The 18,153-nt window shown below is 51.5% G+C and overlaps 2 protein-coding genes across 2 annotated transcripts in view; one reads left to right on the top strand and one right to left on the bottom strand.

Annotated features, from left to right (window-relative positions):
- The first annotated feature begins 8,040 nt into the window (after nt 1–8,040).
- Nucleotides 8,041–11,147, top strand: SCGB1A1 (secretoglobin family 1A member 1). Its single transcript, XM_060105502.1, is given in 4 exon segments — nt 8,041–8,095; nt 10,163–10,306; nt 10,309–10,349; nt 11,115–11,147. Coding segments are annotated over 4 exon segments (273 nt in total).
- A 6,112-nt stretch (nt 11,148–17,259) lies between these two features.
- Nucleotides 17,260–18,153, bottom strand: part of AHNAK (AHNAK nucleoprotein) — a 92,247-nt gene continuing 91,353 nt past the window's right edge. The window contains exon 6 of the mRNA XM_060103212.1: nt 17,260–17,331. Coding sequence (XP_059959195.1) covers nt 17,282–17,331 — 50 coding nt within the window. The 3' untranslated portion in view covers nt 17,260–17,281. The remainder of the gene's footprint in view (nt 17,332–18,153) is intronic.

Raw genomic sequence — 18,153 nt, 5'->3', positions numbered from 1 at the left:
CCAATGGAAGGCTCTGGCTATAGATCAGAGGACAGGACAAGAGAGAAGCTGGGGTATTTCTTCTCTCTGGTCCCTCCCTGCCTGTTTGGATGGTGGCTGTGTTCTGCTATGGCCACAGCTGCAGATATTGGGAGGCTCTATTAGTTTTGATGTTTCTGTCCCATATCATATCAAACACATTCAAATATATATGCTTCCCACAATAAATATAATTTTGGCCATAAACTTTTGAACGAGGCTTGTATAAATTTAATAATTCTGATCCTAAGAATAGGTTATGCATTGGGTTCATACAACTTAAACATTACTGCATCCACATATAACTATATCACAGCTGAAGATAGTCTCAGTAAGCTAGTGGAAATAATGTTACCTAGATAAATATTCATTAATTACAATTTTGATTTTCTTTTTACACTTGGAATCCAACAGATACATGACAATTTTTTAGGTCTTCTGAAAGCTCACAGGCCCTAGGCATCATGGCCAGTGGAGTTTTGTTCATTCTGGCTGAAATGTCCAGAAGTTGCCAGACCCCTCCTGGTAGGACTGGGTCAAAGCAGGGGCCATCCCCAGGAGCCACTGAGGCAGAAAAGAATGCAGCAAACCCACAAGGGAAATTCTGCTCTGCTCAGGGGCTGTTTCCTGAACGGGCATGGAGCCAGAAGCCCAGGGTGGAGGGAGGAGGCTGAACACTTACAGCTTGCCCCATGAGCTGACCCCATGAGCCTATGGCCTGACCAGCCACAGTCTGCTGGCCCAGCCAGATAGATAGGATCAGCATGGCCCTCCCACAGCCTCCAACCTGTTTTCTGGGCCAGGCTGGGACTTGCAATAGGCCAGATGCCAGCCCAGGCTGCACCCCAGCTTCTGGCTCAGAGTCTATACCAAGCACCAAGCCCAGGGGCGAACAACAGGTCTCAGTCAATACCTTCCATGGGCTGCTTCTGGCCCAGGCTTTCCCACCACCATCCCTACCGGACCTCTAAGTGGGGACCTGGGCAGGCTCCCCAAGGGGCATTGAACAGAGCTCACCAACCTGGCAGCCACGTGTGCACACACACACACACGCCACATGCAGGGGAGAGGGATCGGCATACCTTAAAATCCAGAACCCCAAGCAGGGTTTCCAGATCCCCTGGGTCCCTCCCACCCTCGGGCCCCAGCAGACGCTGGAGCCAAGCACAAGGTGTTCTCACCCTCCGAGCTGGAGCCCAGGGAAGGTTGCACCCAGGGCAGGCTCCTTGGCCACTTCCCTAGCTGCGGCCAGGCCCTCTCCCTGAAGATCCAGAGCCAGGCCCAGGCAACACAGGGTACAGCTTTTACTAGGGGGACCCAGCAGGAACTGTGCCAACTCACTGCCACACCCATGGTGCTAATAACCAAGAGTCTTGTCTTCCTGCAGACAGTTTGTCTTTGCACAGTGACCAGGTGACTGCCCACATGTGGCCAGAATCGGTGGCTCCCAGCTCTCACCATGGGCTACGGTGAGCTGCAGGTTCTGGCCTGGAATTCGCAGTGTGGGGGTGTTTAAGGTTTGAGGAGCAGTTGTTAGGGTCTAAGAAGCTCTGGGCTCTGAGCCTTGACTGACCCTTTTTGCCTAACTGCCCACAGGACAAGGCAGAGAAGCAGCTGCTCTGCAGACTCCAGGGCAGGGGAGAGAAATGCCCCTCCCCACCATCCCACCAAGGGCCAGGATGGAAGAGCCCGTCTTGCGACACTTGGAACCAGGAATGGAGTATCCAGAGAGAGGAACAGGAGCCAGAACAGTACATTCACGATTCCTCACGACACAGCCCTGGAGAACAGCACACAGACCGCTCTGGAGGGATTAGACCAAGGTTTTTCATGAAGGCTGAAGGTTTTTGACCTGATGAACTGTCTTGATGACACTCATAGGGCCCTTCTCTGCACAGCCCCTGGGCGGTGTCACTAAGGAGACAGGCCATGTGCCCAGAAGGCCATCCCTGTCTGACAGCCAGTTTGGGGGAGGCTTCATGGAGACAACCTAGTTCTGTGGCTCAAGGATGAGGATAAGAGGGGACTAAGCCTCTTACCTACCGGGGGACCTCAGAACTACTCTTTGTTCATGTAACCTTGCCTATCAAGCCCTGCCCTGGGGTCAGGTCAGGAACGTGGGAGTCAGCTAAGCCCACAGGTGTATGTCACGGACACAGCAGTGTAGTAGGAACAAAGGAAACCCTCATCCTGGGGGCCCAGGCCCAGCGTGAAAGCAGCACAGCTTACCCAAGATCCTCTGCATCCCCCAGAGTCACGTGTGTGCATTTGAACAAGGAAACTCAAAACAAAATTTTTTAATACCATGCATTTTCTTTTTTTTTCTTTTCTTTCTTTCTTTATTTTATTTTATTTTATTTATTTTTGGCTGCATTGGGTCTTTGTTGCTGCACCAGGGCTTTCTCTAGCTATGGCGAGCAGGGGCTACTCTTCATTGCAGTGTGCGGGCTTCTCATTGCGGTGGCTTCTCTTGTTGCAGAGCTAGGCGCGCGGGCTTCAGTAGTTGTGGTGTGCAGGCTCAGTAGCTGTGGTTCGTGGGCTTTAGAGCGCAGGCTCAGTAGTTGTGGCGCACGGGCTTTGCTGCTCCGCGTCATGTGGGATCTTCCCGGACAAGGGCTCGAACCCATGTCCCCTTCATTGGCAGGCGGATTCCTAACCACTGTGCCACCAGGGAAGCCCAGGAAACTCAAAATTGAAAGGACTTCTCTTTTGCCTTCAACGTGGAGACATGCCAGTAGGATACTCGCCAACATTCACTGAGCCCTTTCTCCATGTCAGGCACTCCTTAACGTGCATCACCCAGATTTAATCCTCATGGCCAGATGCAATAGATAATATTATTATGCTCATAATACAGACAAGGAAATCGAGGCAGAGAGGAGTGAAGTACTTTGCCCAAGATAGTACAACTGGTAAGCGATGCGCCTGGGATTCAACTCAGACAGGCTCATTCTCTGAGCTGTTCTCTCCCTTTTTTTATTATTATTATTTTTTAATTATGGCAAAACACATACAACATGAAATTTACTATCTCAACCATTTGTAAGTGTATATAGTTCAGTAGAATCAAGCACATTCACATCGTTGTGCAATCATCACCACCGTCCACCTCCAGGACTTTTTATCATCCCAAACTGAGGCTCTGTCCCCATTAAACAAAAATAGCTGTCTGTCCCCTTCCCCCCAGCCCCTGGCACCCAGCATTCTTCTCTCTCTCTCTATGAATCCGACTACCCTCAGTACCTCATATAAGTGGACTCACACAGCATGTGTCTTTCTGTAACTGGCTTATCTCACTTAGCTCTGTGTCCTCAAGGTTCATCCATGTTGTGGCAAGTGTCAGACCTATTCTTCCTTTTTTATTGATAATATTTTTATATAATTCCTGATTCAAAGGGCACCAAAGTGCTTACAGTGAAGTCTCCTTCTCTGGGTCCCCTCCACGCACCTTGTGGAAACAGCCAGCACCATCCACTTCCAGAGATGTCTTCTGCATAGACAAGCAATTACATATGTGGATTCTTTTGCTCTTATATTCTGTTTTTTACTCCGTTCCACTTTGTTTTTGTCTGCTTTTTTATAAATTTATTTATTTGTTTATTTTATTTTTGGCTGTGTTGGGTCTTCGTTGCTGTGCGCAGGCTTTCTCTATTTGCGGCGAGGGAGGGCTACTCTTTGTTGCGGTGCGAGGGCTTCTCATTGCGGTGGTTTCTCTTGTTGTGGAGCACGGGCTCTAGGTGCACGGGCGTCAGTAGCTGTGGCACGTGGGCTCAGTAGTTGTGGCACATGGGCGTAGCTGCGATCTTCTCGGACCAGGACTTCAACTTGTATCCCCTGCACTGGCAGGTGGATTCTTAACCACTGAGCCACCAGGGAAGTCCCCTGTTTATCTGTTTGTTTGTTTGTTTGTTTTCCCCCTTTGCAGCCTGCCTCAGAGATCGTTTCATGATCAGTTCAGAAGACCTTCCTCTCCTGATCTTTCAGCTACACAGTAATATACTCCATGAGTCCACACGATGGCAACTTCAGAACCTGTGCTTTTAACCGTGTTAAGGCAGCTCTGAGCCTCCAACTCTCACATTCATTGACTAATGCCACACGGATTCCTGTTTAGCAAACATTATGTAAGAGGTTAGAACAAGTAAAGAATTGCAAAGTTAAAGCACAAAACAGAGGGACGTAGAGGCTGACAGCGAGAGCAACAGCTGACAGGCACCGCAGGTTGAAGAACGCTTCGCTCGGATCCCACCCCCCTCCTATTCCTCCCGAGTCTTTTCTAGGTCAGGAAATAGCACCCCAGGCCCCTGGCTGCCCCAGCCTGATGTTTCCCTCCCCAACCGGTCTTATTCTATCCAACGTCAAGCCTGTCCCTGGGTCTCTCACATCCTCACCCTACTGCCATCAGCTGGTCCAAACCCACTATCCCTTCTGCTGAGCCGCTCAGTCACTCCCACCCCACCCCATCCTTTCCCCTCAGAGCAGTAGTCAGAGACATCTCATCAAAAGGGAAATCAGACCCCATCACCCCCTATCAACACCTTCCAGACTGTACACCCCTGTTCACAGCAGCATTATTCACGATAGCTAAAATGCAGACACAACCCTAGTGTCTATCGACAGATGAATGGATAAGAAAAATGTGATCTAGACATAAAATGGAATCTTATTCTGCCTCAAAGAGGAAAGAATTCTGCAACATGCTACATGGGTGAACCTTGAGGACATTATGCTGAGTGAAATAAGCCAGTCACAAAAAGACAATTATGGCATGATTCCACTTTTATAAGGTACTTAGACTTGTCAAAATCATGGAGATGGGGCTTCCCTGGTGGCGCAGTGGTTGAGAGTCCGTCTGCCGATGCAGGGGACACCTGTTTGTGCCCCGGTCCGGAAAATCCCACATGCCGCAGAGCGGCTGGACCCGTGAGCCATGGCCGCTGAGCCTGCACGTCCAGAGCCTGTGCTCCGCAACGGGAGAAGCCACAGCGGTGAGAGGCCTGTGTACCGCAAAAAAAAAAAAAAAAAAAAAAAAAAAAAAATCATGGAGATGGACAGTGGAACAGTGGTTGCCAGGGGCTGAAGGAAGCAGGGTGGGGAGTTGGTGTTTAGCAGGTATAGAGTTCCAGTTTTACAAGATGAAAAGAGTTATGGGGGTGGATGGTGGTGATGGGTGCCCATCAGTGTGAAAGTATTTCATACCACTGAGCAGGACACTTAAGAACAGCTCAGAAAGTAAATTTTATGTTATGTGCATTTTAACACAATTTTTTTTAAAGCAGTGAACAAGGAAACCCCTTCAAGAGCATAAAGAAGTTAACTGGAGGCCCTTCGGGATCTGGCCCCCACTCCCCACTCCAGGCACAATGCCCCTCAGTGCTCCGGACAAGCCCAGGTCCTTCCCACCTGAGGGCCTCAGTGCTGGGCAACCCCCTCTGCCCAGGCCCCTCCCCTGTAGATCTTGGCACCGAGTCACCTGCTCAGAGAGGACCACCCCATCCCCCCACTAAGTAGTCTCTCTCTCCTTTTCCACCATAGGGTCCCCGCTTCGTTCTCCCCTATCACTTAGCACACCTGCAAGTGTTTCATTTGTCTCACCGTCTGCTTGCTGTCTCCCCACCAGAGTGAAGTTCCACGGCAGCAGGGACCTGGGCCCGCCTGGTTCATTCCTGCCTCCCTGTTGTGGGTCGATGCTGTCCTGACAGCAGATGCTGAGTCGGAGTCTGGGGTACAAGATTATTCCTAGGGATCAATAACTGTGAAGAAGGGCTTCCCTGGTGGCGCAGTGGTTGAGAGTCCGCCTGCCGATGCAGAGGACATGGGTTCGTGCCCCGGTCTGGGAGGATCCCACATGCCGCGGAGCGGCTGGGCCCGTGAGCCATGGCCGCTGAGCCTGCGCGTCCGGAGCCTGTGCTCCGCAACGGGAGAGGCCGCAACAGTGAGAGGCCTGCGTACCGCAAAAAACAAACAAACAAACAAACAAACAAAAAACACTGTGAAGGGAAATGGGCGGAATCTGGGCTGGGCAGAGGGGAAAACCGGCCTGCAGGCCACGCAGGCCCGACAAAGACTTGGCCAGCCAGGCACAGCGCACTGGAGTGAAAGGACCACCTGCTAGAGCTGCCCCGCACGGCACAGAAGCACCCTTCTTGCTTGGTCACCAGGTACGAGCGCCCTGGGGAGGGTGTGACCTTGAGCAAGGAGCTCCCTGCAGCTGCGGCAGACCCCCCGGGACTGGGCAAACCCCCCAGGACTGGTCACTGGCTGCTCTCTGCTGACCTCACTCCTCGAAGCCCAGCGGCAATTTCATCTTGAAGGGGCTCCAGAGCAGGGCTGCTCCATGTCTAAGCCAACGCCTAACTCCTAGCACAGTGCCTGAAACTCCTAGCAGGTGGTCAGCACTTATTGAATGAATGAATGAATGAATGAATGAATGAACATTTGATTGAATCTTGAAGTACAGATAGGATTTGGAGGAGACAAGGCAGATGTGTGTTCCAGGCACGAGGCACAGCTTGTACAAAGGTAAAAAGGCATGAAGAAAAACGAGGCATTTTCCCAAATCGGCAAATACTAAGATAGGGTTAAATTCCCAAGCAGGGGAGCAGAGGAATAAGGCCCAAGTGGTAGCAAAGGCCAGTGGACAAGGGCCTTGTAATAAATCACACTTGAATTTTATCCCATCCGCCCAAGGAGGCTTTAAAAGGGTTTCAAAAAAGAGGAGGAGGGGCTTCCCTGGTGGCGCAGTGGTTGAGAGTCCGCCTGCCGATGCAGGGGACACGGGTTCGTGCCCCGGTCTGGGAAGATCCCACATGCCGCGGAGCAGCTGGGCCCGTGAGCCATGGCCGCTGGGCCTGCGCATCCGGAGCCTGTGCTCCGCAGTGGGAGAGGCCACAACAGTGAGAGGCCCACATACCGCAAAAAAAAAAAAAAAAAAAAAAAAAAGAAGGAGGAGGATGTGATCAGCAGGCTTTAGAAAGATCATTCTTGTGGCCTTTCCCAGGATGGCCAAGGAGGACGAGCTAGGAGGCAGAGGCCGTTTAGGAGGTGACTTTGACCCGGGCAGGCCTGTGTTCTAAGGCACGGATACTGGAGAGAGAAGCAGGCAGCCTCTGACATAGCGTCAGGAGGCCAGAAGGGGCCACGGCCACAGCCTGGAACCACCAGTACGTAAGCTCGGTCAGTGAAGAATCAACGTCTAAAGAACAAGAAGGTCGGTCAGGGAGGAAAACAGGAAAGGACTGAGTCGTGGGAGTGCAGGTGGGAGAACAGTTCAAGAAGGAAACGGGCCAAGGCCATTAAGAGGTCAAGTGCAATAAGGCCCAAAGTGCCCGTAGATTTGCCTTCAGGAGGGCAGGACTCCAGACCCAGCTGGTGCAGTGCGTCCTCCAGCCTGACCTGGGGCTTGGGTTTCAGGGGCCTTCTGGAGAACTCCTTCACCTGTCAGCATGCTTCAGTCCAGTTTCTCCCCCAAGTCTGACCACGAGATGCTCTGGACCGTGGGACCCTGGAAGCTTAAGGTCCAGCCATTTCCTTGGAGAGGAGCCCATTGAAGTATCAGGAGTCCCGAGTCCTAGTCCTGTTGCTGCCACTGCTATGGGGCCTTAAGCCTCAGTTTCTCCCAGGGTGATGGGTCCAGGTGGGCTCTACAATTGCTTCTGTCTGTCGATTTGGACTGCCCGGTGCTCAGGTTCAAAGAGAGTGGCACAGGCAGCCAGCTCTCCAGACCCTTTGACTTGGGAACCCTTGCTTCCTCCACACTGGACCCTGGGTTCCCCCCTCCCAAGTGGCCTATTGTGTGAGCTCAGTTTCCATGGGGACAGAAACCGGGTTGAGAAAGGAGAATGTTTACTTTTTCCACTGAGCTGATGCCCATGTAAACAGTGTGGTCCCATAAGTGGAGCCCTCGCCCTGCCCTACCCGCTCCAGGAGCATATAAGAAGATACCCGGATGGGCACATCTCCCACAAGACCACCAGATCCAGAGACAGGGACAGAGCCTCCCTCACCAGCCTCCCTCCCACCATGAAGCTCGCCCTTGCCCTCACCCTGGTCTCCCTGACTCTCTTCTGCAGCCCTGGTGAGTGTCCAGAGCCCTCCGCCCCAAGCCGAGCTCAAGAACTCTCCCAGTTCTTCTCGAGAGAGGGGACGGCTGTCCGTGCCCTCTGTTTAGCTGCCGGGAGAGGCTGGGAAAGCTGACTCCCAGCCAGGAAGCTGGATCTAGCGAGCAAGCTCATCTTGGGAACTTGGGGAGAGCCCCGAGGCTGTGGGGAAACCTGAAAAGGACCCCATCTTCCATATCCAACAACCTCAGAAGTGCAGGGAATGGAACAGACTGGAGGGAGGGATGGAGAATATCCCACCTAGATGCAATGACCAGCGGAATAAGAGTAACAAACAAGCTTCTCAAAGCCCAGGCCTGGACAGACCCTGAGATGCCAAGAGACCTGGATGCTGCCTCCGGATTTGGGGTCAACACACCACTCTGGCAGCCAAAGGGGCTGGAAGGAGCCTCATGGGTTCCAAAGAAACCCAACCCAAGGCAAGGTCTCCCATTCTGCACAGAGAGGAATATTCTAGAAAGGGCTCTTCCCTTTGGGAAACTGCCAACTCAGAATGGAGATTTCTAAACACTTTCTGTCCTCTGCAAAAAAAGGGTTAGGAGTCTCTGAAGAGTTGCAGCTGTCACTAAGAGGAAAGGAATGGGGTGGGGGGTGAATCACACCCCCCGCCCAGAAATCCTCTGATCTCTTGGGAGCTGGGTTACTGAACTGTTTTTTACTCTGTGTCAGCCTCTTCTACTCCTTCTACAACCAAAAATTTTAAACAAATTCCCGTTAGTTCACTTTCAAAGTTAGTTCACTTTCAAAGTTAGTTCACTTTCAAACAAAGTTTCCTGACAACCATGGAGGTACGTTTTATGACCTTGGCGAGGCGGGGGAGTTAGTTAGAAAACCAAGACCAAGAGGCAGTGGGAACAACTGTGGTGCAGAGATGTCTATTTTAAAGGGGAAATAACATCATTTGGACTGAAACGTATGTTAATTAGAAGATCTCAATGCCAGGTACAGAGCGGGGTGGCCCAGCAAGACAGGACTGAAATATGTTAGGAGGTGGGGCTGGGATGCGTTGGTATGTTCCTGTGTGTGCACATATGATAATACCAATAATAAGGTCTAACATTTATTTAGCGCTTACAACGTGCCCATCACCGTGCTGAACCCCGTTCACCGCAACCCTATGAAGTGGGGACATTATCCCCATTTTACAGATGAGAAAACTGAGCTAAAGAAAGATAAAGTAACTTGGCTGATGGCATAGTAAGTTGCAAAGCAGGGATCTAAGTTCTGGAGAGGGTCTGACTTGGAGTGGCCACTTTGAGTGGGGCCCTGGAGCCCAGGCAGGGGAGTTTGCCACCGGGCAGCAAATTCAAGGACGGGGATTTGAGACTCAGTAGGAAGATGGGCAAGCAGGGAGTAGGGGATGGTGACTCTCCCCACATTCCTGGGGGCAGGGACCTAAAAAGGAGCACAACCGGAGGCGGGGTAGGGAGAACTCTGGTGAAGGGAACATGGCAGGGCCAGGAATAGACGCAGAGGTGTGTCTGTGTTGTGGATGAGCCCACAAGGCCTGGAGCCCACAGTGGATTCCTCTTCTGGGCCAGGCTCGGGGGCTCATGCTTGGCTGGTACAAGTGCCTCTTCCTGCCAGAGCCTGACTTTGTCACGTGTGGCTCAGACCATCACTAACCATCGGTAAGAGGCATGTGGGAGCCAAAACCCTCGACGGCCTCTTCCCAGCCCCCGCACGCACACCAAACACATCAGATCAGCAGCTTCTATGCTCAGTGCCTGCCTAGAACTCTATCAGAAAGAGCGAGTAGCACCTTGCCCACCGCAACCCAGGAAGGACAAGGGAGGCTCAGGCAAGCCAGGAAAAGCTGGCCGCAACCCAGAAGGCATCCACATGGCGTCAAAGAGCCAACTGCTTGGAGTGCCACCAGGTCTCACATTCAAGGCCGTCGATGAAAGGGCTGCTATTTCTTGCTGACAGGCCCAGCTATGTGCATCTGGGCCAGGCCCAGGCAGGAAGCTGGCCAGTGTAGACAAGGGCCTGGACACATGTGCTCTCTCTTTTCTGTGCTCCAGCATCTACAGAGGTCTGCCTGAACTTTCTACATGTCGTTGAAAACCTCTTCATGGGCACGCTTTCCAGCTATGAGGCTGCCCTTGAACCCTTCAGCCCTGAGGAAGACATGAAAGATGCAGGGGCCCAGTTGAAGATGCTGGTGGACATCTCCCCCAGAAGGCCAAGGACAGCATGATAAAGCTCACGGTACACGGCTCCCTCCTCTCCCACTGCCCAATGGAGGATTTCCCACATCCCTCAGGTGCAGTGTCAACTCCCTTTGGGAACCCTTTTCTAATCCAGAGAGGAGAGTCATAGTGCAAATGTCCCCAGGGAGCAGACACAGCCATCTTACTTTTTTTTTTTTTTTTTTTCTTTGCTGTGTTGTGTCTTCGTTTCTGTGCGAGGGCTTTCTCTAGTTGTGGCAAGCGGGGGCCACTCTTCATCGCAGTGCGCGGGCCTCTCACTATCACAGCCTCTCTTGTTGTGGAGCACAGGCTCCAGACGTGCAGGCTCAGTAATTGCGGCTCACAGGCCTAGTTGCTCTGCGGCATGTGGGATCTTCCCAGACTAGGGCTCGAACTCCCAGACTAGGGCTCGAACCCGTGTCCCCTGCATTAGCAGGCAGATTCTCAACCACTGCGCCACCAGGGAAGCCCCATCTTACTTTTTCTAAAGAAGCTTCTGAGGGACTTCCCTGGCGGCCCAGTGGTTAAGTGGTTAAGGCATTTTCACTGCAGGGGGTGTGGGTTCGATCCCTGGTCAGGGAATTAAGATCCTGCATGCCGTGCGGCCAAAAAGTTTTAAAAATTAATAAATAAAATAAGAAAATAAAAATAAAGAAGCTTCTGAGAAATAGTCTAAGCTTAGCTCCTCCCAGAAACACCGAACCTCTTAGGTGACATTGAAGTTTCTGGGTCTGACTTTGACGTTCATTCACTATGTATTGGGTTTTTTGTTTGTTTGCTTTAGGACAAAATAATCAAAAGCCCACAGTGTGCTTAGGATTTAGAAGCTGAAGATCTCCACCTGCCGAGGCCCCTGCCACTCCCCGGATATTTCCTTCACTCCATCCCCACCAGCGCTGTCTGGCTCCCTGCAATAAAGTACAAGCATCACATCTCTGTGTCCCCATCTCTTTTTTATTCACCTGCTAGAGTGAGAAGGTGTGCTGCTCCTGGGGTACGTTTAGAGCAAAAAAAAAGCAGTGGCCATGGAAACACATCCCCAAGGGGCCCAGGCCCTGTCTCACTTCTGGTCCACAGGTGGCCAGACCAGCTTCTAGCACATACTCCCTTCCATGGGCAGAGAGCTGGCCTGGAATCGTTCCCAGGGCCTTGCTCAAACTTGACGTACGGGGGAAGGCGGGGAGAGGTTAGACAGGGTGGCAGCTGACCTGAGGCTGACCTCTCTAACACCCATTTAATAATGGAAGTAAGGGCTTCCCTGGTGGCGCAGTGGTTGGGAGTCCGCCTGCCGATGCAGGGGACACGGGTTCGTGCCCCGGTCCGGGAAGATCCCACATGCTGCGGAACGGCTGGGTTCGTGAGCCATGGCCGCTGAGCCTGCGCGTCCGGAGCCTGTTCTCCACAACGGGAGAGGCCATAACAGTGAGAGGCCCGCGTACCACAAAAAAAGAAAAAAAAAAAATAATGGAAGTAAGTGTTCTGTTTCTTCCAGACCCTTTGGGATCCCACTCTTGGGTGGAAAAAGAAATATTTCAGGTGATTATGCTACCCAGACATGCCTGCAGACAAAGATGGAGCTTTCCAGAGAGTTCTGTCTCCCAAAGATAAATGGTGGGGCTTCCCTGGTGGCGCAGTGGTTGAGAGTCCACCTGCCGATTCAGGGACATGGGTTCGTGCCCCAGTCCGGGAAGATCCCACATGCCGCGGAGCGGCTGGGCCCGTGAGCCATGGCCACTGAGCCTGCGCGTCCGGAGCCTGTGCTCCACAACGGGAGAGGCCACAACAGTGAGAGGCCTGCATACCTCAGGAAAAAAAACAAAAAAGATAAATGGTGGACTTTTCAAGCATTTTGACAGAGCAGTAGGGTGCTATGAGGGGCTGAGTGGCCCTGTGACAGTCCTGCAAATCACACCCAGCACACGACTGACGCCCTCCACCTACAGAAGGATCAGATTCCTAAGAAACTTAGGAAACAAAGGCTGGAGGGAGGAACAGACTCGATTCCTTGATTAGGAATCCAGTGTCCTTGGGGCTAATTTCAAGGAGCAATAGCCTCTGAGGGGCATCCCCAGAGAAGGCAGGCTGTTTCGCTCACTTCATATTTGCTACACGAAATTATTTGTCAAACTATTTTTTAAAGCAAAAACCCTCTACTCATGCATTTTCTAGATCCTTTATCAGTCATCATTGTTAGGACATCCTATTTCCAGGCTGAAATTGCAGAGGCCTACGTGTCAAACTGTCCATTCACGTCAGTCTCTGCCCAGAAGAGGAGTCTGGGGGGTGGGTGGGTCGGGACCAGGCTGGTCAGCACCTAATGACTGCCATCCACTGGCGATGGTGCTCTTGTTCGACCCTGAAGCCCCTCTCTGACCTGCCCCCGTCTCCCGCCGTTCCCTGAGTCCCCTCCCAGTCAACTTTCACACCACCCCCTTTTTGTCTTGTGGCGAAGGAGTCTTCAGGCGTGAAATCAATCCCTGGGTGTTTACCAGCACTTTCCACGTGTTCATAGTGGTGCTGGGCGTTCTGAGGAACCCGGGAGCAGATTTCATAACCCAACAAATATGCATGAAGCCCTTGCTCAGCGCCAGAACCACACTGAGGCCCAAGTAGAGCAGAGTGAAGAAAACAGTGGCCTCTCCTCTCAAGGAGCTGGCAATCTAGCAGGGAAGATGGTCAGCGCCCTGCAAATCAACAAGGAAACAAATAGACAGATAGAGAGAACTCTGATAAAAGCCTAAAAGAAATACAGGGAGTGATGTGACCAAGAGCAGCATGGACAGGCCAGCCCGGGAGTCCCGCTGCTCAGGGTCTGAGCAGGGATGGGCGGAATTCAACGAGGTGGGGGGAGGCGGACAGAGCATTGCAGGCAGAGGGTGAAGCAAGAGGGAAGAGGGGAGGCTGCCTGGGCTTCTTCCTGAGCCCCTGCTCTTCTTTTTTTGTTGTTGTTGTTTTTTTGCAGTACGCGGGCCTCTCACTGTTGCAGCCTCTCCCGTTGTGGAGCACAGGCTCCGGACGCACAGGCTCAGCGGCCATGGCTCACGGGCCCAGCCGCTCCACAGCATGTGGGATCCTCCCGGACCGGGGCATGAACCCATGTCCCCTGCATCAGCAGGCGGACTCTCAACCACTGCACCACCAGGGAAGCCCAACCCCTGCCCTTCTTGAGGCCCCACTGAGCCCTGCCCTTGGGCCCCAGGAGAAAATTCAGAACCTTCTAAAGGGAGTTCCCTTGTGGCCTAGTGGTTAGGATTCTGGGCTTTCACTGACAGGGCCCAGGTTCAACCCCTGTTGGGGAACTGAGATCCTGCAAGCTGTGTGGTGCAGCGAAAATAAAACTAAAAAAGGAAAGAAAGAACTTTACCTCCAAAACAGCCCAGACCTCTTCCCCTTATATCCTACCATCTACCCAACATCTCAAACTCCTCTTGTCCAACAGAAGTCTGATTGCCCCCCACGCCACCCCATCTCTTTCCAATCTCTGTAAATTCTATCCCTAGCCGCCCAGTTGCTCTCGCCTGAAGTCCAAGGGGCATCCCCGGCCCTTCCCTCTCCAGCACTGTCACGTCCAGCCAAGCAGCTTACCTCCAAAGCACCTCTGAGAACTGTCTCCATGTCCACAGAGCCACCCTGGGCCACACTACCCATTCCTCTGCCGCACAACCCGGGGGAGGGAAGCCTCCTAACTGGCTCCCAGCTCACACTCTAGCGCCCCTGCAGTCCACACTCCACACTGAGGCCAAAGTAGTTTTTATCAAATGAAAACCCCCTTCCTGGGCCACTTCCCCCACCCCAACCAAGTAAAGCCCTTCAAAGCTTCCCAGCACTCTTCTCATAACCTCCAAATGCAGAACGGGCTCATCACTGGCTCTCATCTCCCACCCTCCTTCCCACTGCTCACTCCATCTCTGCAGTCCACCCCTCTGGCCTTTAGTTTTTTTAAGAACCAAGCCACCAAGCCCCTTCCTACTTCAGGGCCTTGACACAGGCCACAGAGCATAAGCTGCTCAAAAACTATTGATGGGGCTTCCCTGGTGGCGCAGTGGTTGAGAGTCCGCCTGCCGATGCAGGGGACACGGGTGTGTGCCCGGGTCCGGGAAGATCTCACACGCCGTGGAGCGGCTGGGCCCGTGAGCCATGGCCACTGAGCCTGCGCGTCCGGAGCCTGTGCTCCGCAACAGGAGAGGCCACAACAGTGAGAGGCCCGCGTACCACAAACAAACAAACAAACAAAAACTATTGATGATTGCTGTAAAAATTCCCCCTAGGGACTTCCCTGGAGGTCCAGTGGTTAAGACTCTGCGCTTCCAATGAAGGGGGTGTGGGTCCCATCCCTTAGTTCCATCCCCTTAGGGGGAACTAAGATCCCACATGCCTCCTGGTGCGGGGGAGCGGGGGATTCGCCCTAGAGCGAAATGGGCAAAGGTTAGAACTCGTCCTAAAGATGGGTCCCATGTGGATATAAATATCCCCCAAACATCCTCTGTCCAGGCCACACCATCCCCAGCAATTGAATGAAAGTGGAGGATGCGCACAGGGAAGCGGGAATGGAGGAGGCATAAGCAGAGAGCACGCAAGGAGAGGTCTGAAGAGAGAAACCTCTTCCGTCCGGATTTTTCCAAGAAGCAACGTGGTCCCACGGGGACGTGCCTCCCCCGCCCTCAGCGGCCGGTGCCGCCGAGACCACTGGGGGGCAGTGTCCACCAAGGTGTCCAGGAGCGGACGCGCTGGTCCGGCCCTGGAACTTCTGAGCCCTGCGGCTCCACCCAGCCCGGCTCACTCCGCGGGACAGATGATGAAACACAGTTCATCTCTAGGGATCTTTTATCATCTTTGATTGCTTTAATTTGATTTTTCAGGGGGTTTTTCATCAGAATTCTGAGGAAAAGCAAGGGCAGTCACACAAAGTTGCTGCCCGCTGAACCCTGCCAGTGATGTGTCAGCACTTTTGGAATTAGTAATAATTCCATTCCCAAACAATTCCAAGGGCGAGTCCAACGGAATCTACAACGATGGCCCCAGAGGTACAGAGGACCACGGGGCGCTGGTGGAGCTGACCTTTGACCTCCATCCACCCCATTTTTAAAGTCTCAAGTAACCTAACAATTTCTTTTATTGATCGCTTACTCGCTGGCAGGCATTTTTTGCAATTTCTTATTTATTCCTCACACAACCCGGATTCCAGAGCCCAGGCCCCAACCCCTGCCCTACAGAGAGTAGGATCCCAGACGCAGGAATTTCCTGAGCTAGTAACTGAAGTGATACCGATGAGAAATGTCCACCCACCCTGCCCCAAACACACACGTGTGTGCATGCTTGTGCAGACACACACACACAAACCGTTTGTAAAGCCATTGCACCCCTCCCTCATTGTGTGCCACAGAAGAGGGCCTGTGACTGTAAAAATTCCAGAGCAGGTCAGGGGGATTGGCAATTCCAGAAGATTCTTGGTAGAGGGTGGGGCGCCTCCTGCCTCCCCCTCCTCCCCCACTTCCTCACTGCGGAGTCCCCGGGGCTCCTCTGAGCCATCCACCTAGATGAGTGTTGTTCAAACAGATAAAGATCCAGGGTCATAAAAGGTTGAGAATTTTAATTACCTAGTCACAACTGGGGAAATATTTACCTAGGGCAAATACAACAGGTATCTGCGGATAAAAGGGAGTCTCCACCTCAAGGGAGCTGCAGAGGTAGGGGATCCAAAGAATGTGAGCTGTCAGCACACAGAAATGTACATTTAGTCTGAAAAGAGCAGAAGGCAAGATGAACTGATCACAGCCACGGAGCACGTATCTGTGTGACGCATGTTGCCAGAAAGCAAAAGGAGATTAGAGAAATGAAGGTATGTCACTGGGTTCTTTTTTGTCTTTTTTTTTTTTTTTCCTGGCCTACGTTATATAGCACGAGTCTGCAAACTACGCCTGGCAGGCCACACTAAAGCCATGGCTTATTTTTGAACAGACCTCAAGCTAAGAATGATTTGTACATTTGAAGAAGGAGGAGGAGGAGAAAAAGCGTGTCCAGCCCTGGATCATATAAATATATAATTATATAATCAGCCTTTTTCACTGTGAATCTGCCAAACTCTAAAACACAAGGAAGCCAATGTATGAATATAAGCTTCCTGCATTTGAGAAGTATTACGCACAAAGTGTGTAAAGAAAAAAAATGTAAAATGCATCTCAATAAAGCCAAAAAAAAAAGATTAAAAACAAGAAATGTATTTTTAGCACTATATTACTTTTAGCATTTTTTAGCATTCATACCTCTGAGGAGCCCAGGGGAAAGATCACATTTTTTCTTTTTTTTTTTCTTTTTTTTTTTTTGTGGTACGCGGGCCTCTCACTGTCGTGGCCTCTCCCGTTGCGGAGCACAGGCTCTGGACGCGCAGGCTCAGCAGCCATGGCTCATGGGCCCAGCCGCTCCGCGGCATGTGGGATCTTCCCGGACCAGGGCACGAACCTGTGTCCCCTGCATCGGCAGGCGAACTCTCAACCACTGCGCCACCAGGGAAGCCCCACATTTTTTCTTGATCACGTTGTCAATGAAACCGTGAATCTGGGTGAAATTGATCTTTGAAAAGTATATTACTTTGCCACCAAAGGGACATTTACTCTTTTTTTAAAAAATAAATGTATTTATTTTTCTTTGTTTATTTTTGGCTGCACTGTGTCTCCGTTGCTGTACGTAGGCTTTCTCTAGTTGCAGCGAGCAGGGGCTACTCTTCGTTGCAGTGCGCGGGCTTCTCATTGAAGTGGCCTCTCTTGTTGCAGAGCACGGGCTCTAGGCACGCGGGCTTCAGTAGTTGGGGCACGCAGGCTCAGTAGCTGTGGCTCGAGGGCTGTAGAGTGCAGGCTCAGTAGTTGTGGCACGCGGGCTTAGTTGCTCCGTGGCATGTGGGATCTTCCGGGACCAGGGCTCGAACCCGTGTCCCCTGCATTGGCAGGCAGATTCTTAACCACTGTGCCACCAGGGAAGCCCGGAACGTTTACTCTTGAAGAAAGCTAAAGATATATGTATGCATATAGCTGATTCACTTTGTTATACAGCAGAAACTAACACAACATTGTAAAGCAGTTATACTCCAATAAAGATGTTAAAAAAAAAAAAAAAAAAAGCTAAAGAGGAGTGGTCATTACCAAACATTGCCACCACGTTGCAAAATCCAAAGACTTGCCCTTGCTATGTCAATGCCTAAATTGATGGATCAGTAGGAAAGCTGCAGTTTTACACCCTCAACATGTGAGAGGATTAATGTTAGCCAGGCAGAAAAATCTATAAATGATTCACAAGGCAGGAAGAGGAGGTGAAACCAGCCCTTACCAACTTTATGAAGATGATATGGATAAAATGATGTCTAGTTTATGGCTAATGCCAGCGTGCTGTTTGCGAATGCCAGGGGATTTGTGGGTAGTAATTCACCGTAGGGTGATTGCTGTTCAGAATGGCTTCAGACAAATGATAAAAAAAACCTTGATTGATGAGGAAGGGGCCACATAAACAATGCCTTCTGCAACGTGTAATTAGGGAACGTTCCTCCCAGGCACTTATGGAACACACCAGCGGGCACGTGGAAACCATGTGAGCATGAATCATTAGGAGTTAGCCACCCAACGGATTTCTGTGAGCAAACTAAAATTATAACGCTATAATACATGCAAATATAAATAAATCTGAAAATAGATTCAGCTTAGCATGCACGGTCGCATCAGAATGGATAAACCAGGCGTTTGGAACTCAGATTTGTCCCCCATCAAGTGAATGGATTCCTAGCCTATGACAGTAGATAACTCCTAAAATATCTAAAGTTATGTGCCTGCAGCACC

This window comes from Mesoplodon densirostris, chromosome 7, assembly GCF_025265405.1.
Source record: "Mesoplodon densirostris isolate mMesDen1 chromosome 7, mMesDen1 primary haplotype, whole genome shotgun sequence".
Taxonomy (NCBI): Eukaryota; Metazoa; Chordata; class Mammalia; order Artiodactyla; family Ziphiidae; genus Mesoplodon; species Mesoplodon densirostris.
The sequence above is the reverse complement of the archived record's forward strand: the minus strand, read 5'-3'. Positions and strand labels throughout refer to the sequence as shown.